This window comes from Apostichopus japonicus, chromosome 2 (assembly GCF_037975245.1).
Source record: "Apostichopus japonicus isolate 1M-3 chromosome 2, ASM3797524v1, whole genome shotgun sequence".
Taxonomy (NCBI): Eukaryota; Metazoa; Echinodermata; class Holothuroidea; order Aspidochirotida; family Stichopodidae; genus Apostichopus; species Apostichopus japonicus.
In genome coordinates, this window is record NC_092562.1 from 16,356,969 (window position 1) to 16,384,722 (window position 27,754).

Sequence of the window (27,754 nt, forward strand, 5' to 3'; positions counted from 1 at the left end):
CTGAACTATGATATGCAACATTAATATCAGAGACTTAAGTTCAAGTTCGTCTAGCCTGTGTCAGCACTCAGCAGGGCACCAAAGCGAGAATAAAATATCAACACCACATTTCGACAGCAGTAGCTATTCAAGTATTAAAGGCACTTTGGTGAGCCTTCACTTGCGTTACATATTATCTCTAAAAATTACGTAATTTAACTTTAAGAATAAGTCTACTTATAATTTTTTTTAGTACGTTAACCTCGGTTAGGCCGTCTTGTGTTAATGTTCTTTCTATGCAATTCATACTTCATGAGAAAGACTAGCCTAGGTCTACAGTAAGTTTGGCTATAGTATTAAGTACGTAGGCCTAGTTAGGCTAAATTAAACACCACACTAGGGACCTGGCCTAGTCTTGTATAATACGGTAATTTCGCGTGTTCCCTAACTTCGCGTATGGTGGTATACAGATTTAAGCTGCACTAATACTAGACACTGTAGTTGCTGTGTTTGTTAGTCAAATTGAAACCACTATTTCAGTCGCAATATTCATCTACGGCTAGGCTTACAAATCCTTCATGAAAACTCCAAAATATCCCACTAAGATTAGAAACATCAATTTGTATTTTGATACACTTTCGTGGATTATTTCACCCATTCAGTGCAATATAGTTATACCTGTAGATAACTTCAAAGCATTCAATTCAACTTTATTTCAACCAACATTGTTCAAAGAATTTACAGTGATGTGTTCAGACTTGCTTCGAACAGTTTGACTTCCAACATTTACAAGTAGAACTCTTTTCTATTTCTGGTGGATTCTGGTCAAACCATTGATGAAATCACATGTTAAAGTCCTGAGAGAATTGAACAGCTGAGCAAAACCAGCAAGATCAACATCACCACTATCCTTTAAAGAACCTTAGTTCTATACGGCAGTACTAAGTGAATTTAGCATATAGCCTAGGCCTACCACCGTACTACTAGTAGTAGTAGTGCACTGACACTAGCCCTATTAATAATGGTAGTGTGTATGTATGTATTTTAGTGCTCAGGAACATGCAAAGAAGCCTCATTGGCTTATCAAAGCTGCAAGCTGACCGAAGTCAGTCTCTTAGATTCATATTTAACGTCCATGATTATGAATCGTCAATTGTCAACAACTCTGTAACTGGACGACATACATTAATCTAGGAGTGACTCGAACTGGGACCCTATGATTGGGTAGACTAGGTAGGGAGTAATTATAGAATACAGGGCCACTCGATGATTCTATCTTTTAGAGGGCGTCATACGTGTAATTATACGGACATGTACAGACACACCGCGCATCCGCGCATCCGGATGCTGGGAAGAGTTAATGAATGGCCCTGTATTCTATAATTGTACCCTAGGTAGTACTAGGAGGTACTAACTAGCGTTTAGGCCTTACTTAGGCAATACTAAAATGGTTGCCCAGTTTTGCCCTACATTAGGACAATACCATTGCAGTAGACTAATGGAAAGGGTAATTTTACCAATTCCACAGGGTCCTTTAATAGGAGGTATGGATTGCTTTTTCAGTTAAAGTCTCTATAATTCTGGAAGCATCGAGAAGAAATACTGATGTCAGTTAAGATACAGTACTTCATCTTTGGTTTCACTGACAAGAGTGATGCTTTCTTTTAAAAAATATTTGAAAATACTCAGTTGTAAGTGTGTCAGTTAAACCTGCTGCACACTGCCCAATTTATCATACCTTGCTCAACTCAACTGGTTGTTGTACTTGATATATCGGCATGGATTGTCAGGCAGTGTGTGTGTTCCGAAGGCTGTGACTGGTTAAGATGTTATCAGTTGTAAGCTGTCGTGTCGGCTCCACCTGGGGAAAAACTTAACATGTACATGTTCAGTTTCCCCAAATGAAGCTGACACAACTTACAACAAGATGTAGCTATTTATCTGACTGATTAAAATGGCATACAGTAGTATTGACATACACAACCAATCATGGGTAATACATTTGCATGTGACGTTAACAAGCTCTGGTCTTCACGGCAATCAAAACTAGGCTCGGCCATGGCGGTTGGGTCAAGTTCGGTAATGATCAGATGGGCGATGTGCATCTGGCTTTAACCTACCAATTTTCAAGGTTTTCCTTAGAGTTTAGCAGATTTTTCCTCATTTGAATACCAACTTTTAATTTTCAGCTCTCCTCTTTTAGTTGGAATATAGTGTTGTAACATGACTTGTAGTTAATAATAAAAAAAAATGCTTATATTCATATTCTAGGTTTCCATATAAACCAAGATGGATGTGAGGGTATCTTTTGCCGAGCTTTCCAAGACATATGATGAGCTGCCTATGTTTCCTGTCTTTGATATTGCTCATTATATTCTCATGATATTACAGCTAAGGAATGATGCCGGTGTAGGTAAGTAACAGTATTGGCTTTTATTTTACGATGGGGAAGGAGAGGTTGGAAAGGTGAAAATGAAGTCCCAAAGAGTAACAGAGATTGGAAGCAATAAGAACTGTGGCAAGTTTTATATTATTCTATTGATCATTCAGTATAGTGTTCATTTTTGTAGTAAATTTTGTGTGTTTTTAAACCAATGTTCTTTTTTCAGTTGCATGTGCAAAGCCATGATGCAAAATATAGTTTAGAACTGTTCTGCACAAGATATACCCTGCTCTTTGGTTTAGGGTCTTCTTAACATACTAGTCAATTCTTAGGACATGTTGACCTTAAATCTGATATTGCAGTATTTCAACTCCCCAAAAAAGAAAAAAAGGTGAAAACTAGGGCAGATCATTGGATGCCATACAGTTAAGACTCATTCCTGTTGTTGCAAACTGTGGATTACATTCTCCCAATCTCCCAATGTTAATCACTTGCTGATAACTACATATAATTCTTTTATTAAGGATTATTCAATAATTATCTGTCATTCTGTGGTCATATAAGCACTCCTTTTTTAAATTCTGTTGATTGGTTATAATATTAATTGTGCCAAATTATCAAGGTTACCTGACTTATTTAGAAGGAAAATATTTAATTTTTCATTACCTCTATGAATTCAAGATCATGATGGATTTTTTTACTTTTTTTTTTTTATATATTTTTTTATTCAAGGTGCTGAAGCTTTGGCAGAGAGTAATGCCCTTGCTTGCTGGCTTTGTGGAATGTTGTCCTGTTTTGGCGGCAAAATTGTGGCAAATTTCCTCCTTGGTCAACCAGTCATTGCTGCTTTCAATTCGACAAAGCACATCATTACTGCAACCATTGTGTGGTACGATTTCATTGTTTTAGGTTCTGTCACCAGCTTTGCTTATTTACCTGTTCTACCCTCTTCTCCTTATGTTGTTACTGTTTTTGACACCAACAAACCCTCCCCCCACCTTAATCCCAACCCATCTCACATGATCATTTTTGTAATGTGAACTGTAATGGCTATTCTGTACTTTTGCTTCAAATGCATCACGCCTGTTCTAAAGCCTCACTTTCTGCCCCATACTGTTAGTAGCAAAGAATAGTATATTTTACCGCATGTAAGGTCATTAAAGTGAATTGCAGAGTTCCAGACGCATTCCAAAGCACATATGTAGACTGACCTGTAGTACGTACAAATACAAGCCATCATTTTGCGAAGATACTGCTAAGAATTTTGCCCAGAGTTTCTTCAAATGTCAATATATGAACAATGTAGATTTACATGTTGTTAACAGCTTACAGTTTAAGCAAGATATGTAGATAGTAGAGAAATTTATACAATTATCCGTAAAATTGGCCTGTTCTAAGTCTGATTGTGGGTCCTAATCGAACCCACAATGCACTACTATTCATCTCCCCTGTTTGTCATTCTCTTTTCCCTATTGTTTGGCAGTAAGTGAGCCATGTACTGTTGGGTGTATGGAAGATTTATATGAGTGATTAGAAATTCTCAAACCAAGGAGAAACATTTCCAGATATCATTTGTGTCCACCAATGTCTTAAATTAGGTACACGAATGATGTAGTCAGGATTGCTGTTCAGCGATTGTTACATCTCTTGGCAGGTACCTCATGTTCTACTCACCTTGGGATGTTTGCTATCGGCTCATCTCAACCAAGCTTGGAAAATTGTTGGTCTACCCAATCAAAGAATTCTCAAGAGCTAAGAAGGTTGCCTCTGGAGTGGCTCAAGCAGCTGTCGTCTACCCTCAGGGATTTGCAGTGATGATCATAATTGGTGCTGTCAAAGGTAAAAATTGTCAGTCTTTAATGTATTTGAGGAAATTCTTCCAGCTATTTTGCTCTGGTAGAAAAACCTGATTTAATATTTGCCTTCAGTTTGGATAAATTTATAACAGAGTTTTTTTTTTGTTTAGTATTGTCACAAGGATTTTAAAAGATTCGTCTCCGCGGGACGCAACGTCTTAAAAATGGTTGCGTCCGCTCAGAAAAACTTGCGTCCCTCCAGTCCTCCATGAAAACCGGCACTTTAAAATACCTGAGCTACAGGAATGCACAATACTTAGTTATAATGACCCCTGACAAACATTGGCTTGTGTGCCACAGATGCCTATAGTGTCTATAACTGTGCACGACTAAAAAACAAAACAAATGATGAAAACATCTAGTATACAACAACAAAATTACCGTCAAATTCTGAAACGGGAGATTTTGCCTGATTACCATATATGCTGGCCTAGGCATCATGCAGTACACAATTCTGTACGGGGCATGCAACTCCTTTACATAGCATCTATGGAAATTTTATAGGCTATGGATACGCTGTGAATGTCCAAAACTAATGTAAAATAAAACTAGATCCTAGAGAGAAAATGCAAGAATAAGAATTCCAAACTCTAATTGAGGCCTTTTATTGATGGAGAACGTATTACGTATAGATCTCGACTACACAAGAACACGCCCCTAAATGGGCCTAGTACTTGCTCACTACATTTATGAATCCCTGCCGTAAGTTACCATCAACATTTACCCAAAGCAATTTTAGTGTTAAGTTATATTGAAAGTTGAACATATTTTTCCATTTTCCCCAACCGCTATAGGCAAGTCGGCCTAACCCAAAACAGTTCCGCCCCTTTTCCCATTACAGTATGTAAATAACTTTTTACGCAATGTGGATTGAAAGCTCAAGCGCCAATGGCTACTTTTGACGTACTGTAGGTACGCACTATATAGTTAAAAAAATTTAACTGAAGCCTGTGGTCAATGGGATCGCAAAAATTGATGCAACTTTGCGGTGAAGAAATTACTGTGTTATGAATGCTCATTTTACTTTAGCAACTCTCAATGCGGAGAGATCAAACATACAGTGAGATGAAAAATAGTTTTAAGTATCAGAGATGTTTCTTCCCACACATAAAGTGTCTAAACTCATAACATTTTGTGATCAAAACATGATTCAAATAACATGACATTCTTAGAAACAATTCAGCTACAACTTCCTACCATGAGCGCCTCATGTGGAAATATTTTTCAACATGGTCTAACGTTATGACATTTGAGTGCACATACATGATAGCCTATAGCACAAACTTCGCTATATTTACACAGGGGACAGTAACGTTACAAGTAGTTGCATTTAAACAGCATACTTTCATTGAGCACTATACATGCAAGAATGTTTGCAGACAATGGTAAGGGTCTATTAGCCAATCAGATCACAGGAAATTTGGAAATGCATCATTGACTACTTTCAGCTTGAAAATCTTTGTAAAAGGAGTGTTTTAAACTAATTTTTGGCTTAATTGTTATGACTTATTTGTTTCCAAACAAATTCAATCATCTGTGAAAAGGATTGAAAGAAATTTTGCTTCTTTTGAGAAGTTGTGAGTTTTTGATTAGGAAAAGATAGAAAGATAATCATTCAAAAAAGGTGTTTATTATGCTTTTCATAGGCCTGGTTGTGAGTGTGTGTACGTAGGGTCTGTTTCCCCCCCCCCCCCCACAAAAAAAATGAAGGTTTGCGTCGCTGGCTGAAAGATTGCGTCCCAGACGCAGAAGCCTGCGTTCATGACAATGCTGTTTGTGTAAACTGACGTAAAAATGGTAATATCTGATAGTGTGAAGTACAATAAACTGGTTGGTTAGTATTGCAATTCATGATATTTACTTTTCTCAGATGAAAGGACAAATGTCTAAATTCAACCCCTGTTTGTTTCTTGTCGGTCAATTCACAATCCGCTCTAATCATACTCTGGTAAAAGTATGCATTTTACTTTGAGTTTATACCACATGAAGTCCACATCACCTCATAGCCCTTCCCTAACTAAAAAAATATATTTCATGTTTGTTGGACTACACCTTGAGAACCCAGTTTTCTATACTTTTGGGAAATGTCTGTCATGTCCTCAAATAATCTGGGTTTGCTTTCAAGATTGTTGAAACAGGTACTTAGTTGGTTTTCTATCAAAAGGGAAGTTTTTTTTGTAAGATATGTATGAGTGAATGATTAAACTTTAAAAAAACTTTTATAAAAACTGGTTTCTCCTTGGAAATCCTACAGGAAATTAGTAACTTGGTTGTCTGACAAGAAATTTTGTTGTTTCAGATTATCTGAAAACCTTGCAAAATTAGCCATGAGGAGTTGAGCCCCTTACTTATATTTGGTACTGCATGTGTTTATGTTCTTCATTCATTGCGATGACACAAAATCGTTTACATGTATGTACAAGTAACGTTCAAGTGCCATAAGATATCTTGAAACTTTTATGGAAATGTTACAAATGAAGTTGTCTTTGTCGGTAGGCTAAAATATTCATCAATTCTGTGTCCTTTCCTCAGGAACTGGTAGTCTGTTCATCAGAAATGTAGAGAGGCTACTCAGGGGAGTTTGGACCCCAACATCGAATGAAATTATGTCACCCTCTGCGTAAGTTTTTCATTTTCCAAACTAAGTTTTTCATGCTCTCTTTTTCCGATCTGTTTTCAAAGTGTTTGTAAAATATCTTCTGAAATTTTCAACATTAGGATAAAAAATTGTTAAGTTTTAAATTTAGGAATTGAATGGACTATACAAATCAGCATTCATTTTAGTGCCTTTTGTTTGGCTGTCTTTTATCGGCAATCAGTCATGTCAGAGATGGTTTAGGAGAAAGTCAAAATGTGTGTTAGACTCTTAAAGCATGTAATGAAATAAGGTCTTTTACAAACCTCAATTGTACCTACTGTGGTCATAAGTATGCAGAACTAGTAAATTTGGTATCTCCAGGAATAATGCATTCCAACAATGTCTCTTCATAAAAAATTTGGTCTTGCTTTATTTCATATTCTTGGCACAAACAATTTTGGTTGGCCATAGTATGAAGCCTAGCCTGTTAGAGAATTTCTGATGATGATTCTTAGCAAAGCTGTTGTAGCTTAGTTTATTGAATTTTTCCAGTGGTAAGCCTAATGTTAGATCTAGTTGTACAAGTCACTCCAGACCATCACCCTCTTCCAAGTAAACTGAAGTATGACAATTGAACGCTTCAGCCGTTAAAGGAATTTTGCTAGTCCTTTTAAGATCATATTCAAGGCCTAAGACATAACTGTATCACAAATGACTGACGTAAAAAATGAACTAACAAACTCCCAAGTGATCCGATCGTTAAATCTTTGAAATAGAAAGTAGCCTCTAGGCTAACCGTTGGCTCAAACGGTGTGAACTATTTAACTGCATCCTAATCCAAGCATCTAACGTTAGCTCTAGCCAAGCCCCTAGGACCCCTTTGTAATGAATGATGAGCAAAGAATCCCTGACGTACGGTACTTCTTGACCATTGACAGTTACACACAAAGTACATGGTAAACATTTGAGCATTTGCGTACAAAATTATAAGGCAAAAGTTGCCACTTTGTTTTTTGCCGAGCCAAAATACAAATCAAAACAGAATGGAGGTAAGAGAAACCATCACGAATCCTGCTCTTTCATTGGTTGTCCGACTGCCTGTTATTGCACTTGCTACAAATCCTTTTTTACACGTAAGTTTTGCCCAAAAACTTGTCAAAAATGGATGTTTATCATAAAACTTTGGTGTGTAGAATAGGAATAAATTGCTTTAGGCTGCCTGTTTTGTCTCTTAAACCGCTCGACCCTGAATTTTAGACAATAATGGATTCGGCTGCGAGTTATTCCCCCACAATGAAGGGGGCCTCGACTATTTATTCACCAATAAAGGACAGCCTAAAGCAGTTTATTCTTCAAATAAAAGAAAACTGACTCTGTAATGTCGAGTTTACTTGCTGTCAGTGCTGTTTTTCTTGTACCTGAATACACATGGAATTCTAAGTATATCACCATAATTAACTTTGAGCCCTGTCACTTTTGAAAGTGTGAGCGGTTTCTTTTGCAAAGGGGCTGGTGGGTGGTCAGGGGTGGATGTAAGGCGATTATAAAAGCTGAAGCTGGTACTTTTAGTTACATTAATCCCAGTCTTCAGAATAAGCTATTATATTGTAATAGATAGGTGATATTTTTACAAAAGATCAATGACAGAGTAAACTAATTAATAAATAAAATTAATTGAATTTACTCATCAACATTTTCATTGCCCTAGGCTAGACACTTTTCAGAGAAGTAGTAACATACACATGACAAAAAGCAAAACGGAAAGTCTCACAATATCTTTTTTTATTACTGTCACTGCATTATTTTGAGATTTAAGTTGACATGTCAAGCTAATGACCTTGGTATGTTACATTGGGATTTATTAATATTAAATAGCATCAGAAAGATTGTAAAGATTTACTCAAATAAGTAGCTTCAATTTTCAAAGCCTCGCTTGATTTTCTCTTTGTTAACAGGACCTTTAAGATATCCGTAACCTGCGCCTTTCTCCTGACCGTTGAGCGCATGGGTTACATCCCGTTCCCTCCGGAACAAATCATGTTTGGACTCACCATGTTCATCGTACCTTACAAAGTCTCAGTGATTCTTCTCAAGATCGGAGATCCCTATGTCCACGTCGAACGTGCCCTACGACCCATGCTCTTCAAGAAGAGAAAGAGAACGGATGGGGTGAGCCAATCGGGAAAGAAGGAAGCCACAAAAGATCAGAAGAAGAAGAACAACGACAAAGATTCCAAGAAGAAAGCCGAATGAATGTTTCCAGAAGATTCATCACCATCTTGCTGTGAGTTATATCGAATGTTTGACGAAAGTTGGTGTGGGTTATTTTTAGGAGGAATGTTTAGAGATTTTTATCAGAGTGTACTCTTTGAAGTGTAAGTAGAAGAATAGAGTTTATTTTATGGTAAGTTAGAAGGAGGAGAAAAACTAGTGAGAAACATGTAACAGTTAGCATAAAACAATAGAAAGGGTGTGTGTAGCGTTGAGGGCACCGAGGTGGTCGTTGTTGTTGTTGTTGAGAAACATGTAACAGTTAGCATAAAACAATAGAAAGGGTGTGTGTAGCGTTGAGGGCACCGAGGTGGTCGTTGTTTGTTGTTGAGAAACATGTAACAGTTAGCATAATACAATAGAAAGGGTGTGTGTAGCGTTGAGGGCACCGAGGTGGTCGTTGTTGTTGAGAAACATGTTACAGTTAGCATCAAAACAATAGAAAGGGTGTGTGTAGCGTTGAGGGCACCGAGGTGGTCGTTGTTGTTGTTGAGAAACATATAACAGTTAGCAAAAATACAGTAGAAAGGGTGTGTGTAGTGTTGAGGGCACCGAGGTGGTCGTTGTTGTTGAGAAACATGTTACAGTTAGCATAATACAATAGAAAGGGTTTGAGTACGTTGAGGGCACCGAGGTGGTCGTAGTTGTTGTTGAGAAACATGTAACAGTTAGCATAAAACAATAGAAAGGGTGTGTGTGTATATTACACTGCCTTATGTGTTTACAACTCACCACACAACTTGCAACTTTTAGATGGTTCATTCTCACTATGAAAGGGAAATAGTCCTTATTTTTCTACCGCAAATAATATTAGCAAGAATTGTACAGGTCAGGCCCTAGTTTGGAAGTGCAAAGAAAGTTTGGGATCAAGGGAGGGGAATTGATAGGGGGAAAACAATGAATATCTTTAAACAACTCACTGGACAGTATAATAAACATAAAAATTGCCTTTGGTAGTAAATTTCATCTTGAGGAAGATAGATTTGATATTGAATTCATGTGACAAAAAAAAAATCAGATGAAATGTAAAATGTCATTATAGCTTGCCATTTTTTGTGAGGATTTTGCCAGCTGTGGCAACTTGTATAATCTTTTAATTTTAAGATGTATACTGTATTGCAAAGACCATCACACTAGCTACCATCTTGACAAAACCATAAAAATCTTAAAAAACATGATTTTGTCCACCTATCATAATTTTTTAATGTGCGCAGATTGTTCAGTTTCAGACTGCTAAGTGTTTTGCATCTATAGATATCGATGTGTTAGGTCAAGAAGTAATTTTCAGATTTTCAAACGCTTTGACAAAGTACCTTAAAAATAATTGGATTTTTCACATTACGTCAAGGTGACTGCAAAACATTCAGTCTCAGATTTCTTATGGATAAGTAATATTTCGCATCAAAAACAGTAATTGTCAGATGTTTGCCAATTAACAATTTGTTTCTTAATCATAAATGTAATGTCTCTGCAATGCTTCGAAAGTTTTTATTCACTGTAGATTTCATGAAACTTTGACCAACAGAACTTAAGTAGTCACACATATCTATCTCTCTCAATCTCTGTTCAAAAATACCACACAATAGCATTGTAACGTGCAGTCTGATAGTTTTTGTGAGAAGAAAATACTGATGTGTGGATACTGTTGTCAATTGCTGTAGATAGTTTTCTTCCAAATAAGTTCTGAGGTAAAATGGTGCAATCAGTGAATATTTATTTGTAATGCACCTTGCCATATTTAATACATGCATTGTATATAAATCAACCTGTTGTGTTTCAGGCTAATGGCTGGCTTTCTAGTACATATACCTATAGGTCAAGTGAAAGTTCGTTTTTTGAAAATGGAAGTTTGGCTTTCCCAGATTTTCCCACCTTGTACGGCGAGCTCGTTATTGTTTAGGTTATTTCTTGATTTTCTTCTGCAATATCACTCATTTTGTTTTTGGGTTGTTTTCTTTTAACTCAGCAAACACTAATTAATATCTGCTTTAAAGTGGTGCTTATAACATACTTTTCAGATAACAAAATCACACAAAGATCAGTAAAATATATCTTCAGAACACCTGTTACCCATTTGGGAGGGAGAGAGCAATCAAGCAAGGAAAAAAAACACATTTTTCAAGGTTGTTGGAGTAATTTTCTAGATATCTTGAACAACTCACTGTTATAATAAACAAATAAATAAAACATAAATAAACTTTGGAAAGAAATTTTGTCTTGTGGAAGATAAATTTGATGTTGCTATCTGAATTATATATTTCTCCCTCACAAATATAAATAACAAATTTACATAGAACAAGAGAAAAATTGATTTAAATACTAGTTAAATATTTGCTGATATATTATCTCTTGAATTCTTTAATTACTTAACAAGAATGTTCCAGATGTTTTTTCATGTTAATGATTGATATTGAACTTGACAAAAATTGCAAAGCAATACAAACACTTCACAAAACTGTGTAGCCTGGTGCATTCCATGGTCTTATCAGAGTGTAAGATGTGTGTGGATATTTTATACCAGTTTGTATCTTGTTTGACCGTGTGCCAATTTATACTGTAATCCATGGCAACGGTTATGAATTTTTCATTCACTTTCAGCTGAAAACACCTCTATCGTCCAGCTGCTGTACTGTAGGTAGCGATGAGTTTAGGTTGTTTTAAAGAATGGCTTTCAAATATGATACACCAATTTGGCAATTTCTTACAATTGTTCTTTGCTGGAAGATTTTTGTTTTATTTGATCCACAGTTTTACTTGCTGTCACATATCAAACTTAGCCTTCATATATATATATATATATTCAAATTTTGAAAACAGCTAAAGAAGTTTGTGGCTTTGTAGTTATTGTATGAAATTATCAGAAACAGAGTTATAGTGATAACAAAATTTGTGGATTGTAGAATAAAAAAGAGTATTTTTAATTTTTTTTTTAAACTAGATTCCTTTAAAATCTTGTTCCTTCTCCATGTATATTTTGTTGACACATGAACGTTATTTTCGAAATCGCTTTCCAAGAAATTAATTTGAACAAGTTAAATACTAAACATTCGTTAGCTTAACAAGTTGAGTAAATGCTGCTTCGTATCAGTTTGGCTTTGCACAAGTTTTCTATCAAATTCTATCAGTTTATACATAGTTACTGTCACCATTTTCAGGGAACCTACTGTTTTATTACATAACAAGCATCGTTGCAGTTAATCATTAATCAAAGAATAATTTCATGGTTTTGCTTCCGAGAGAATCGGCTTTTCGCTGTATGATCTTCAGTTTGTTTGTGAAGACTTTTGAGCCCTTGAAGATGTATTTATTCTACTTTTAAATTAAGTCTTGGTTTAACTTATATCCAAGAAACTTCTCTGCCAGTTATATACTGTTGTCATGACATCAGTGCTGCATCTGATGCCGATTTCATGTTTTAAATGCCTTGAATTGAAATATTAGTATTACGTCCTCTCTAGGACTGCTCACTACTGCTCACTACCCGACTTACCACTAACCAACTCACTTCGACCGTCATTATGTAGAAACTTGTGGATGATGGGGCAGTGTGCGTGTGCTTAAGACAATATATGGCTAACTTTTTACCAGTTTTAAGTCCTGTCGGGCTTCGGTCGTGAAACTGAACACGCAGCATTTTCCCGACTGGCAGTAGGCGGTGCTTTACGAATAAAGCTGCCCAGTGTTGACAGTTGTAGCCAATGACAGGGGAAGGAATTTTCCATGTGACATAGACGATCACAGTTCATTAACAGGAAGACAGTCGCGTCTCTCCATCTGTCGGGTCTTACTGACTATCGAAAAATAGTTAATTGGCAGGTCTAGTTGAGTCGGTTGCAATCAGTCGTGTAGTCTGCTGCCACCTTTACACATTTGCATATGATTACTGACTATTTAATGTGGTCTAAGGTATTAACATATTTTGGCAAGTGATATCTTCATTAATGTTCACGCTTTATGTGTTTCTTACTTATCTCAATTTTCTTGTGTTCCTGCCATTGCACCTATTACTTAATTTTGTAATTTGTTACGGTGTTTTCATACTTCAGTGTTTTGATGTTAATTTACAAAGGTTTACTACATTTGAATTTTTGGAGATAGTGGCATAGCCAGGTTACTCAGTCAGATGGGGGGGGGGGGGGGTGGAGGACAAAATCATAACTGTCTGGCTTCAGATAATGTCTATAAATATTCAGTCAAAGACCCTTCTTCATGTAGTGTTAAATTGAGCTGTATGAACATGTAGCAGTATATGACACCACATGCATGCATTGCGGTATCATACATTAGGAACAGAAGCATAACTTATTTCTATGAATATAAGTTGTGGACACCACAGCTTCACATGGTTGTTAATTCAGTCAGGTGCAGCCATACAGTAGTGGATAAGCAGTACTTGCATAGGAGTTGTACTCAAGAGTTGTAATAAATCGCTTCATTTCACAGTCGAGTCGAGGCAATATCATTGCAGGTTAATTACCCTGACTTGAGTCAGTGACTGGAGTCGATGTATTATCTCTAGGGGGAAGAACTTCTTCTGGTCACTATTTCTTTAAGATTAGGTGGCTGGCGTCATGAATTCATACAGGGCTGGTGGTACCACATACATTGTTATACAGGCCTATATACATCGAATTTTATATTGTATTTTCCAAGAAATTCATAAATCGGTCCAAATTCACGTAACTGTGTTAATTTGAATGCAGTTATTTCATCGTGGATGGGCAGCATGAGCACATCAGTGATACTTCATGTATGTTTGTTGTATTGGAGAATGCCATTGACTATATTTATTTTGTATTGGAGAATGCCATTGACTATATCAAGGACTTTTATACTAGCTGGTTGGTAACGCAGTTTGACTTTCTTTTGGCATCAAACGTGTTTGTTGTGTAAATACCCCTCGAAATGTTCAAAAACCTTGCAATTATTTGGCTGAATTGTTTTATTGCATTAACTGTGGAGGCTATTAACCTAACGCTAACGTTGTACGACTGGAGAAAGAGATACATTTCAGAGACTTGGTAGAGAACACACTTCAAGTTACTGTTATCTTGAAAGTGTTGAGAAATATGTTAAGATTAAAAAATGGCAGCCTGCGGCTTGAATGGAGGATGTTGACTCTTTCATCTTGTTAACTAGATCCATTTCTAAACTATCTCTTCTGACCTGGTTTGTTTGATTCAGTCACCTGGATTAGAGGCCCCCCTCCCTCTACTCATGGCTATAGTGTAGTCACCTGGACCAGGGCCCTCTCTGGCTATAGTGTAGTCATCTTCTCTGGCTATAGTGTAGTCACCTGGATTAGAGGGCCCCCTCCATCTTTTCTGACTATAGTGTAGTCATCTGGATTAGAGGGCCCCCTCCGTCTTCTCTGGCTATAGTGTAGTCACCTGGATTAGAGGGCCCCCTCTGTCTTCTCTGGCTATAGTGTAGTCATCTGGATTAGAGGGCCCCCTCCATCTTTTCTGACTATAGTGTAGTCATCTGGATTAGAGGGCCCCCTCCATCTTTTCTGACTATAGTGTAGTCATCTGGATTAGAGGGCCCCCTCCATTTTCTCTGGCTATAGTGTAGTCATCTGGATTAGAGGGCCCCCTCCATCTTTTCTGACTATAGTGTAGTCATCTGGATTAGAGGGCCCCCTCCATCTTCTCTGGCTATAATGTAGTCACCTGGAGTAGAGGGCCCCCTCTGTCTATAGGTTAGCCACCTGGATTAGAGGGCCCCCTCCGTCTTCTCTGGCTATAGTGTAGTCACCTGGAGTAGAGGGCCCCTCTGTCTTCTGACTATAGTGTTGTCACCTGGATTAGAAGGCCCCCTCCATCTTTTCTGACTATAGTGTAGTCATCTGGATTAGAAGGTCCCCTCCATCTTCTCTGGCTATAGTGTAGTCATCTGGATAAGGGCCCCTCTGACCATAGTGTAGTCATCAGGATTAGAGGGCCCCCTCCATCTTTTCTGACTATAGTGTAGTCATCTGGATTGGAAGGCCCCCTCCTTCTCTAGCTATAGTGTAGTCATCTGGAATAGAGGGCCCCCTCTTTTCTGACTATAGTGTAGTCATCTGGATTAGAGGGCCCTCTCCATATTCTCTGGCTATGCTACACTATTTAGATTTTAAAGCATTGAAAGTTACTGTTATTTTAGGGATTTGTGGTGTTTCTAACATTTAAGAATATTCTGTCCATTATATTCTTTTGTACTTGGAAGTTTTGTGCAATAATTACAATAAAATTTGAACAAATTATGTTGGAGTTGCTCTTTGTCATTGGATTGTGTAAGCTCAAAATGCAATTTGATTCCTACCATCTATTTCTACTGATGTACCACAAAAAAGACTTGAAATTTATTGGGCCAATCCCAGAGCCTTTAATTTAACAGTAAATAATATTTTTCTTGCAATTGTATACAATGAGATGTTCAATATTAATACCTATCTCGTTTGCACATTTCTGTCAAAATGAGATCATTGCTTCGAATTGAAAGTCCTTTTGTTTTTTGTGAGCCAACTGACCTACTTTGATACTTCAACATTCTTTTTTCTTATTGTGTGAAATTGGTACAGGCTATGTTAATTACTGATAAAGTGGAGGGGGTTGGGGGTATGAGGGATCTGGGGTAATATAGGAATCCAGGGAAATATGTTTGGGCCCTAAGAAATTAATGAGATATAGAATAGTATATTCTCATTTTCAAAAAAAACTTGGGGGGGGGGAAATGAGAGCAAACATGGGGCCCGGGGTTAAATCTGACTCTCCACTGCTTTTCAGTTTACTGAAACAGTGTTGAGCTTTGTAACATTGCATGCTTAATCATACCTCAGCATGTTCCCCAAAGTTGGTAGAAAAAAAGTGGCCATTATTTGTTTATGCCTCAGAATAATTGTTATCTTGTAAAATGTCATCAACATTTTGACCGCTTCTCAATGAAATGTGAAAAGAATTTGGAGGATTGATTGTATCATGCAGTAACTACTTTGACAAACAGTGTAGTAAACTGCTGTGTGATTGAAGTCTGTAAATTAAATGCTGCAATACTACATTACACAAATTATGCATTAAACGAAAAAATAACAATCAAATGAAATACAATAAAAAAAAAAACCAAAATAAAGAGTATAACTTTTTTATATTTGTGCATCATATTGGGTATAAAAGTCATCAAAAATATATCCACTTTGAGTAGACTGTTCCTGTTATCTCTGTTTCAGCGCCTCTGCTTCCCCCCTTCTGGAATATCCTAAGAACCTAAAAATAAAGTACAAGTTCTTCTTAAATGGCTACAGGCTTGTCACGAACGGCTGGGTTTGACAGTGGATCAAGCTGTTTGGCTTTTTGTACACAGGTTCTATCTTGGGTGATTTTACTTTCAAAGTAAATATTCAGTATTGCTGTTATTAAAAATCTTGCTAACTAAAAAAAAAAGAAGATTATTCTTGAAACTTACCAAAATCAAAGCAAACACTGTTCTTAATGAAGGTCTAGCTAGCATTGTTAATAATCATGATAATAAAAATAAAGTACTGTTTAATTAAGCTTGTAGTTTTCATGCTCCATGGGATATAATGGTGCTTGCTGTAGAAGCAGTGGTGATGTTGCAATGCATAGAAAGTCTCCACTAGCAATGTAGGCTCAGCTGTAGATGACTTGTCCACACATTGTTGTGACAGGTTTATGTAACTTTTGTGTTAAGTACTACTAAGCCACATAACCACTGATACAGTGTGTGTTAAAAGTTCAAAAGTAGGCGACTTCCTACAAAAAACACAGGGCACCAAATATTTAATTTTTTACCTTTTGGAGATAATGCTTCCAAGCAACAGCAAAAATCCAGAAAACCTGATAATATGATATAAGTCTGACACTTAATATATCATTATAGATAAATTTAGACACTTTGAATAAAAAACAAATTACCCTGTTTATATGAATAATTCATTACTGTTGATGATGGTGGATGGGACTTGGCATAAAACATAGAACCCTTGTGTCTCTTAAGATGACACTGATAAATATTGCTACAGATTTTATTACTGATTAATACAATATTCCCTATAACTATGCCATGACTCATATATATATTTTTTTATTGCTGATATTGATCATTATGTAATTTACATATTTATGATTTATGATTATTAAAGATTTCTGATAAATTGTTTTATCATACAAGATGAAATGTTATGTAAGTTTATATTTTGAAACTCCAAAGGAACTGAAGGCTTGCAAGGAAAAATTTGAATCAGTATTTATGTCCTTCAATTATAAATGGATGTTCTTTCACTTGAAAAACGGAAACCAGAAGGCACCAGATAGCAGCAACTTTTAAAATCTTTTCTTTGCAATCACTCAGAAGAAATTAAGAAAATTGACTGAAGATGATAAACAAAAAGTACTTCACATTCCTCAAACTGTAATTAAATTTGCACAGAAAGATGTATTCTTTATGCAAAAAATATTTTATATTTTTTACAACATTTCTATTACTATTAATATCAACTTTGGAATTTCTGAAGGAATATACTCATTTTTATCCATTAGCCTCTTAATTGTTATTTTGAGCGAGTAATAGTAACCTCTTTATGACATCATTCAATGAATATTCATGATGATGAAAATGACTTCTTCTAAAGCAGTGGTTTTCAACCTTGGGCTCGCGGGCCCATTTGGGCCCGCGAAGCCGATTTTGTGGGCTCGCGAGCATTGCCCCAGTAATGATTAAAAATTGTGGCATTTTGGGGGGCTGGTGGCGAAGGCACATGATGATGTTTCTTAGGAAGCCTCTTCGATGAAACCTTGTACAACGGGTAAAATTTACTCAACCCTAACCCTATAAGACTAGTATAAGAGAATTCGGTGACTCCCACCAACCACTGCACACTACGTATTACGTATTTACCAAGGTTATGATGTGTGGAAGCCTTGCTCAATCGAACCCAGCTCTTCCCAGTGCACGCAGCAAGTATTCTATCAGTTCTCCCGTTCTATTGTCAATACACAAAGTATTATTACGTTCTCTTTATTTGTTAATTTGTTTTCAATAAATAGAAATTACCTCACCGATTCGAAATATATCTCCTTTAATACTACTGGGCCTCATATGCACACGTCAAACGGTTTTGCTGCTTTTTTATTGCATTGCTCATCTCCATTTTTCTGCATTATTCTGATAGTGATTACGGTCACACATTTCTTATGAAACCAGTGTACCATTGAGGGTTGCAAGAAATCTTTGAGATAGGCTCTAATTGGGCAGTACCTGTCATCTGATCACGGAGGAACATACATAGCTCTGATTGAGTCCCCGGGTCACTTGTGTCAAGAATACACTAATAAACGCTGTGAAATTGATTTTATGAAGTTGATAACTTTGCAGGGTAGGGTATGGGCTCGCGAGGACGGCTCGGAAGACGAATTGGGCTCGTGATCGAAAAAAGGTTGAAAACCAATGTTCTAAAGGAATCTTGGCTAAATTGATATCGGAGTAGGATTACCAGCTCATCTGATTTTTGTGATATCACATCATCAAATGATATGCTCTCAAAGCATGATTAAATAGTAATCTTGGGTTCCATCCACCACCCCCCTCCCCTCTGCCAACACCACCCTCTCTTCCACCCACCTGATCCACACCTCCCTCCCCAATCCCTTTCCTTTTGTGCTATCATACTTCATTAAACATGAAATCCTGTTTTCTGTTACACAGCTTGAAAGTAGAGACTGAGAGAGATCCTCTATAAAGTATAAAGAATGACAAAATTTAAAATAAACTTTCATAGAAAGAGAAATATTATATTGAATAAAACAGAAAAATCACACAACAGTTTAATTGTCAAAACTATCCATGTTTGTAGACCAAACTAGCGATAGGCAACGAGAGGCAATGAGTTTGAATTAATATAAAAAATGAATTTAAAAAGGATAGAAATTTTGGAACAAAGAGTTATCAAATTATGAATCATATTCAAGTATCAATATGTTGCTCACTGCATGAGTTGACTGCCTCAATATCAGTACCACTTTACATGGTTTCATGAGTAGATACCTCACTATCATCAGTATCGCTTTCACATCAATGCGTATGAGCAGACAACTGGACACACATTCCATGTTACAACAGTTTCATTGGAGTCACTTTCAGTTCTGCTGCCAACTCATTCTAAAAGGATAGGAAAATAAAATGTAAAAGAAATTTGAAATAGCAAAGAATTTTTCTTTTTACTAGAATGGGTAGTTGTTTCTTAGTGTCTTCCAACTGAGCTTTCAAGTCCTACAAGGGGGTGGTGATTCTCAATAGACCTTATTCTGTTAAGGATGCGTGGCAGATTACTACACAGTGAAGCATGCATCAATATATATATATTCATCTAAAAGATTTAACTCTCTAATCCATTATTTGTTTTATCACCAATTGTGTACAATGGGAAAGGAAGTCTCCTATAAAGTCTTAAAAAGACTTAACAAAGTAGGAGACTCCCTGGAAGAAGAAAAAAAACAAAATGTGCAAATAAAAATAATACAGTACTGTATATACATAAAGATTAAATATACAGTAATAATGTCCTAATGATGCTGAGATGGATACGTGAATAGATTTATAATACTAGTGCCAGTTAATAAATTCCTTTTTCAAATGTCTGGTGAATGTGGGTTTTGAAGTTATAGGTTTCAAATTTTTTTGATAGATCATTCCAAATTTGTATTGCTCTATTACGAAGACCGAATTTTCCTATGTTGCTATGGTAAAAATTGCAATGAGCATTGTTGGCTTGTCTTGTGTGATGGTTATGTAAGACTCTGTTACAACATATAAAGTCATTAAAAGTGACTGGCAGTAATCCATTCCATGCTTTGTAAGCAAAGGTAGCAACCTTGACTGTTATAATATCACCAAGTTTTAATAAATTTAGGGACTTGAATATTCCACTAGTATGTTCAAGTGGTGGGGCATTAGCAATGTGACGTATAGCCCTCTTTTGGAGAATATTTAGGCGGTCAATGTTAACATTGTATGTACCAGACCAAATAGTTGTACAGTAGGATAGGTGTGGCAGAACTAATGTTTGATAAAGCATTCTAAGGACATGCTTTGGGAGGAAATAATGACTATACAAAACCCACTAAGAGACAGGAAATGGATTTCATAAGAAGTTGTGCCTTTTTTTGGGCCTTTTTTAAGTAGTGGTAACCTCTAAAAGTTTGATTGATTCAGATAAAAACAGTGCCATTTGAATTAAAGCTCCTTTGGTCAAAGGTGAAGCCAAAGGTATGTTATCTTATAAAATCACAGATGCAATCACAAGGTGAAATGGTGAAAAAAACACATAATTACTGTAAATCTCATAAGAATAAAAAATAAATTGGATTAGGCATGCCATTAAGAATCAATATATATATAATTAAAGTCACTCGATTGGATCCACATACCATATAAAAACATCTATGCAATCTTTACCTTTGAAGTTTTATCATGTTTACAAGATATTCAGACTTTGACCTACCATGACCCTTGACCTCCAGAAAAACAAAATCGTAGCATTCTTCTACCCACTTAGTTTCGATCCACACAGCTAGTATGAAGTGCCATGCAGGTTTGGCCTTCAGACTTTATTGTGCTTACAAGATTTTCATAAACTTTCTACTTATGTTGACCTTAAATGACATTTAACTTTCCACCAATTTCAATAGGGCACTTGAAGTCATCAAGGAAAGTCTACATACCAAAAAAATTGAAGTTCAACCAAGTTTTCCTTTTGGAGCTGTCTGTTTACAAGATTTTAAGACTTGACCACTATTGCCCTTAAATGACCTTTGACACCAATTTCAGTTTTAGAACAAAAAGTTCAGTCATGAGTTATCATATTGACAAGCAGTATACTGTAAGATACAGACAGACAGATCTACATACACATGCACACACACATACGCTACAACCAACCCATACAAACACCATACCTCTGAAATATAATCTATAGAGACCCGAATGGGATTGGATTATTAAACTCTATAGAATATATTTAGGCTTGTGTGAGTCTTACCATGGAAGTTATCAGATTTTTGTGGTAGGTAATACCGCCATCTTTATCCACTTTTGCCATGTGTTGCCGCTCAGGATCGCCAGCCACTAAGACTGGTTTGTCAGCTTCTGCCTATCAGTTAGAAATGAAGAAATATCTATGTCACAAAACTGATGCAAGTAGGTTTAGAATTCTGGAAAACACAGTGAAACGAAGTAAAGCACGCTGTAAAGCTGATAGGGTACACACGATAATGATATTATAGCAATTAAAACGTTTTTACTGTACTTTCCTGGAGGTTCTAACCAAATAATTTATTCTCAGATATTGAGCTGGGAAAGAGCTTAGAGGGTAAAAATACAATGACTATTATTTGACTATTTAGCAAATTTTGGTGTATAAAGTACTAACAACTATTGAAGATGGTTGGTTGTCTCATTGTAAAACGTAAACTTCTGTTAAATGTACCTTATTAAAATGTACTTTATTAGATATACCCAGAACTGATGAGAAGGGACCAAGAGAGGAGGGGGGGGGGGGGGTTAGCCCCAGGCCTCAGGGTACTTATGGGGTATTCTATTCCGGGCATATTCTATTTTCATAATATATTAAATTATGGAAAAGGGACTTTAAAAAGAATGGAGGGGTGGGGGTGCCGGTCAGTGATATAATGGTCCCCTGGGCCTACACCCTGGCTCTCTATGTTACTTGCATAGCTTACAAACTGTCTCGTAAAGGAAGAATTTCACATTTGAAGAAGCATACATCAGCTCCTGTGTCAAGTTCCATACAGACAGAAAAGTATAGTTAGATTATTAATAATCTGTTGAAAAGATGCTGGTATGAACTGGCCCACACTATTAGCAACAACGTCAATAAGCGATACAGGAAAAGATGGCATTTGATGGTAGAGATATAAACAGAAATTACAAACAGGTGCTGGTTATTGAAATCTATAGCTTGATGGTGACAATATCACGGCTGGAGTTTTAATACTTTTCAAAATCCTCAACACTGTATCTTACAAAATTAAGACAATTTCTGTAATTCTATTTCCTGGCAATGATACAGATTAGATGAGTGGGGTTTATAGGCATTTCATAGAATTTTGGGGGATTCACAAATCTGGGATTCTACCGTACTTTTGACATCTACAAAGTCAACAAAAATCAGAAAATAGCTTCCTGTTATTAAACAAACTTTGCCATTGATTCAGAGCAAAGAGCAGAAACGACTCAGAGAGTGTTAACAACCACTTTACAAATGGATCATTTTGAAGAAATACAATTCTGTAACTAACGGAAGGTTGGCAATTCTGGGTTATACACAGTTCTGAGTATTGCAGTACAGCCTCAATGTACCAAAGCCATTTTAAGACGACCTTCTGGTGATTTCAGACGACTGTTTTGTTGCCAGGCAACTGAAAGCTCAGCTCAAAAGTTGTCAAAACAACAACAATGCCATTATTTACAGTTGATTGTAAACCACCAACCATATACCATTTGCATGTTATGTTTTGGAGTAGCTAACTTGCTCACCTTCCAGTGATGAGAACAATAAAATTCCTTTCAGTCCTCGAAACTGGCAAATTGAATGAAATAAAATCTAACATTCCTGACAAACCACTACCAGTCTATTTCTGCAAATCAGCATGATGTCTGCTGCATGGTCTGGGTGATGTGTTATCTGCACAGAACAATATTAAACTATAGTGTCTGGTATCATGCTTGATGTCTAGTCTTTTCCTTGAAAGACAGACAGAAAGACAGACAGACAGACAGAGAAGTTGATTTGTGTAACCACGGCAACGTGGGCCCTTTCTAGTATACTTACCGGGTCCAGACCTCTGAGCATTCCCATAAAGTCACTGAGTCTATCTTCAAAACCGTCACAGAAACATGCAGGGTTGATGGCAGCAAACATCTGACCCTGGAAAAAAAAAAAAATTAAAAAAAATTAGGAATTTGTTTGCTACCTTTAAAGACTGTACAGAATCTCTTGAGACAAGATTTGTTCTATGCTGTGTTTTAATGCTTCAACATGAAGTGAAACGACTTACCCTCATAAAACCTTTTTAACCATAAGTGATGCATGGTTGGGTAGTGTTAGTTAAACTTAATTGTGTACTGGTTTGTCAAAACCGCACACACACCTAAGTGCCGCGCAATTCAAACAGTCTGTCCCGCGGGTTACTGCAGTGCAGCAGCACATCTATGTGTCTTAATCAGGGATTTTCTATACTGTTCAGCTACTAACATGTGCCAGTAGGCTCAGTGAAATAAGATGTATTCACTCGGTTCTTAATATAGTGTGTAATATTGCTGTAATAGATGCATTTTCCTTCATTAAAACAGAGAAAGGTGGATTCAGTTACCAGGTCTGCCTCTTGTTGTGTGCTCATCCACTTACGAACATTGGGCCCGTAATGAGCGCCGCCGAGAATCCCGCAGAAAATTTCAACCAGGGCAGAGAGTCCGTAACCCTTGTAACCACCTAGTATCACAATAAAATATAAAAAAACTTTTCCTGAGCAATATGAAAAAATATTAGTATTTTTCCAGATTTAATAATACTTTATACTATGAATCCATATCAGATCCCTCCTGCCCGATCCCCATGAAAATCTTGGAACGTCTCGTACTTTCACGATTGCGCCCCCAAATTCTTGATCATGAGGACCCCCTGCAGTTTGCGTACAGGGAAAAGCGCTCTGTGGAAGATGCAATCTTGTTTTTTGTTGACTCCATGTATAGGCACTTGGATAGTCCTGGTAATTTTGCTAGAGTCCTATTTGTAGATTTTTCATCTGCATTCAACACCATCCTTCCACACAACTTAGTTGACAAAACGTGTGGTTATGGAATCAACTATAATCTGACAAAGTGGGTGTTGGACTTCCTGACAAATAGGACACAGAGAGTATTTGTGAATGGCAGAGTTTCTAGCGATATTGTGATGAATACTGGTGCCCCACAAGGTTGTGTTTTATCACCCGTTCTTTTCACCCTCTATACCTCTGACTGTCGCAGCACACAATCCAACACGCATATTGTTAAATTTGTTGACGACACATGCATTTTAGGTCTTATTGAGAAGAGTGGTGACGAAACCGGGTATAGGCATGAAATATCCACCTTTACGAATTGGTGTGACGAAAACAGATTACAACTGAATGTGTCTAAAACAAAGGAGCTTGTTGTTGATTTCCGGCGTAGGGGGCACCAACTAGAGAGAATTGAAATTAGGAACGAGCCAGTAGAACAAGTCCATTCTTATAAGTATCTGGGAGTTTTCATTACTGATAAATTGGAGTGGGGTGAACATGTGAATACTGTTCTGGCCAAAACTCATCAACGTATGTTCTTTCTACGGAAGCTCAATTTATTCAGACTAGACGCCTCTCTCATTTCTTTGTTCTACAATGCGGCCATCGAGACCATTATTACATTCTGCTTGGCTGCATGGGGTGGCAATACGACCGCTAGAGACATGGCTAAGATTAATACACTTGTTAGAAAAGCGAGGCGAGTTTGCCGGTCTGATGATCTCAGATCAGTAGATGAGCTGCTTGTCAGGGTAACTAAAAGAAATATTATGTCAATTACGTCGTCGGAACATCCTCTAGGAAATCAGGTTGATTATAGCAGTCGAACTGGCAGGCCAATTGTCATCAGATGCCGGACAGAAAGATACAGACGTTCGTTCTTGCCAAGGGCCATTCTTAGTCTTGCCAACGAGTTTTGTAGGAAATAAGGTTTTTTTACTATATGCCAGTACATGAATTTTTATTGTCTTAAGAAATGTATATATTATAAATCTTATGTTTTGATGTATTTTTGACTGTTTTATGTATGTTATACTGAGATGGAGTGAACTCCAATTCCTTTTATGGTCAATAAAGATTCTTATATCTTATATCTTATATTATATCTTATATCTACACCCCACCCCCTGTGACCTCTTAATGCATAATTCCCTGTTGACCCAGTGGCATTTTACAACCTTGTTGTGTTAAGATTCTCTTATGCTTGTAACAAACTCGAGGTCACTGTAGCACAGACTTAGAAACCAAAAAGCTGTCTAAACATTGGCCACTGAAGAATACTGTTGGTTTGGTCGGTATTCAATACACAATATGGTCAATTCCAATGCCAAGATCATCATCCCCTTAACAATACCAAGAATGATCAACTTTTGGATGCCATTATTTACTATAAACCATAAATCCAGCATTTCAACTCTATTTTCTAGTTTTAAGCAATTTTGTCAAAATATATATATGTGCATTATTGAAAGAAGTATTGATATTAATAATGCTATGGCAACAAGCCTAGTTTGGTATTGCTATTTGCCCTATGAGACCCTCATAATCAAGGTAGAGTGTAACATGAGATAGTGTGATGCAATGATATATACATAGCAGATCATGATAAAGTGTTCATTAAACATTAATCAATTTTTTTATTACATTCATACATCATTTCCAGACTGATAAAGGATGTTAGCAAACACCAACCAAAGATAACTGCCATTTTATCTTCTCTCTGCAAGCTTCTTACTCTGCTGATACTGTAATACCAGCACAATTCTTACAATACATGCCATACGATATATACTTGTAACACAAATATATATTAAACAGCCCTCATACTTTACAGACATGAAGTAATGAAGCAATCTAGTTTCATACTGTGTCCACAGGAGTCTATTCAATAACTTATTGTGCGATGCGTCTCATTTAGGATTACATATTATATGGTGTCCATATAATGACAGTTTGCATGGGTGTATCTCTATTTGCACTTTAAATTAGGTAAACTATCTCTTTGTGTATTCTAAGAAGTATTTACCAAAATGTAGCAAAGGCAAAGCGAAACATGTTTTCATCCGGGTAGACTTTATTATGTAGAAGTAGATCAGCCATGTCATATGTTATTGCACTACAAAAATTAAAAAAAAAGCTCAATGTACCGGTAATCTCTGGTCCTCCAAGAGGTTGAAGGCATCCCCCCCTGTCCGTGACATCTCTCGGATCTTCTGAGCTGACACCATCCGCACCCTGGCCCCATCCTAAAGGCATCTTCTCATTTTTACGCTTTTGCATCTCAATCTATTAAAAAAGTAAATCACATTTTTTGCCCTTAAATGTCAGTCTTAATAATCATTTCACTCAAATATCGGTACTTGCATAGTTTCCTAATAATACTCTCTCTGTCTGTCTGAGTTTTATTAATGAGTCAAAGGTACCAGTCTACTTTACAAATTAATAACATAAACTAGAAACCAGACTCATAATTGAATATGATATTACGTTTATAGAGAAATGCTGCTAATGGATATCTATATATTAATGTGACTTTTAATGTAAAGTACACCAACTCATTCTTAAGTAATTTTTGAAATTCATTCCTAGCTATTACAAAATAGGTTTTCAAAGCCAAACTTGACACTCTTCAATACATTACACATGTAAACAAAACATAGTGATTCTCCCATGATTAAATCTTTCAAATATGTATTCTTTATGATCTTTCTTGAGCTATATATGGGAATGTTTGCAACATATTACATTTTTTACCTTTAGCAATAAGTGTCACTACCAGAAGTAAAAAATGTGATCCTCTGACTGCGGGGGTCACTTCTCAGATATTTTCACCAAACGAAACTTAACGAGTTACGTGAGTGACGAATTTGATTTTTTTTCTTCTCTCTTCTGAACAGTTATTCACCCAGACACTTTCCATACTAGCGTTGCATCACATGCAAAAAGCAATCTGAGAAATTTGACAATTTTGGACTTTAACAACATATATATCATGGAAAGAAAATCAACCAACCTTTTGATATGTGATTTTGGTACATGGAGAAAATATATGAAAATATGTAAAAGTGACACAAAAATTGACTCACAAAGCTGCTTTTTACTAGCTTTTTGTAGCTTTCATTCACAATTTAAATACTACGACAACTCTGCATGTTATAAACACCTGAATATATACTGTGACCATCTATTGTGGGAGCTTTGTGGTCAAGTGGTTAAGGCAGTGGACTTGCGATCTAGGGATTGCAGGTTCGAGTCCTGGCCAGATCATTACGTTGTGTCCTTGGGCAAGGTACTTTATCTCCATTGCCTCTCTTCACCCAGGTGTAGAAATAGGGACCTGTGAGATAAAACAGTCAGCTGGGCACGGTTTAGCTGCTGCCATGTGGAGGGATTGTCTCTATGTTTGACATGTTATCGTTGACCGGGTAATATTGTAAAGCGCTTTGTGTCTTTGGGAAAGGCGCTATATCAAAAAAAAATCTATGAAATAATTAAACTCACCTTTCCAAGCGCCACAGTTGTGGTTGCCATGTCAAGTACAAAAGAATCACCATCTTTGCCCGGAGCAGAAAAGCTCATTGGATTTGTGCCCAGGACAGCCTCCTTGGACCTTGTAGGTGCACTCAGAGGTGAGGTATTAGTCATACTGATACCCTGAAAGAAAGGAAATCATCAAAGCCAAGAGGTGGGTAGAACAGAGATATGAATTATAATGTAGGTAATGACTTTGTGTTGACATACATGCATCAAGGCTCCCCCCCCCAACCCACAAAAAGTGAAAATGGCTTTGGCATGCAACAATGTACCTACGGTTCTTAATTGATTTTTGCTCTAAATTTTTTCCCCT

The 27,754-nt window shown here is 36.8% G+C and overlaps 2 protein-coding genes across 6 annotated transcripts in view; one reads left to right on the forward strand and one right to left on the reverse strand.

Annotated features, from left to right (window-relative positions):
- LOC139979963 (trimeric intracellular cation channel type 1B.1-like) lies at positions 1-16,494 on the forward strand. 5 transcript variants are annotated; one of them, XM_071991255.1, is made up of 7 exons: positions 1-148; positions 2,251-2,392; positions 3,095-3,251; positions 4,017-4,201; positions 6,751-6,838; positions 8,752-9,080; positions 11,666-16,494. In XM_071991255.1, exons 2-6 carry the CDS (start codon positions 2,269-2,271, stop codon positions 9,047-9,049), a joined length of 852 nt encoding a protein of 283 aa, XP_071847356.1. In that variant the 5' UTR covers positions 1-148; positions 2,251-2,268; the 3' UTR covers positions 9,050-9,080; positions 11,666-16,494. The 5 variants fall into 5 exon arrangements, 2 of the variants coding, with proteins under 2 accessions (XP_071847356.1, XP_071847337.1); XR_011797415.1 differs by having other exon boundaries at positions 2-148; positions 8,752-9,540; positions 9,702-16,494; XR_011797416.1 differs by having other exon boundaries at positions 2-148; positions 8,752-9,460; positions 9,702-16,494.
- The window catches only part of LOC139979930 (uncharacterized oxidoreductase YjmC-like), a 15,512-nt gene continuing 3,934 nt past the window's right edge, over positions 16,177-27,754 (reverse strand). The window contains exons 4-9 of the mRNA XM_071991175.1: positions 27,409-27,561; positions 26,055-26,193; positions 23,458-23,576; positions 22,917-23,012; positions 21,105-21,215; positions 16,177-19,225 (exon numbers count right to left, since the gene is read on the reverse strand). Of these exons, the coding sequence (XP_071847276.1) occupies positions 19,178-19,225; positions 21,105-21,215; positions 22,917-23,012; positions 23,458-23,576; positions 26,055-26,193; positions 27,409-27,561 (666 nt within the window). The 3' untranslated portion in view covers positions 16,177-19,177. The remainder of the gene's footprint in view (positions 19,226-21,104; positions 21,216-22,916; positions 23,013-23,457; positions 23,577-26,054; positions 26,194-27,408; positions 27,562-27,754) is intronic.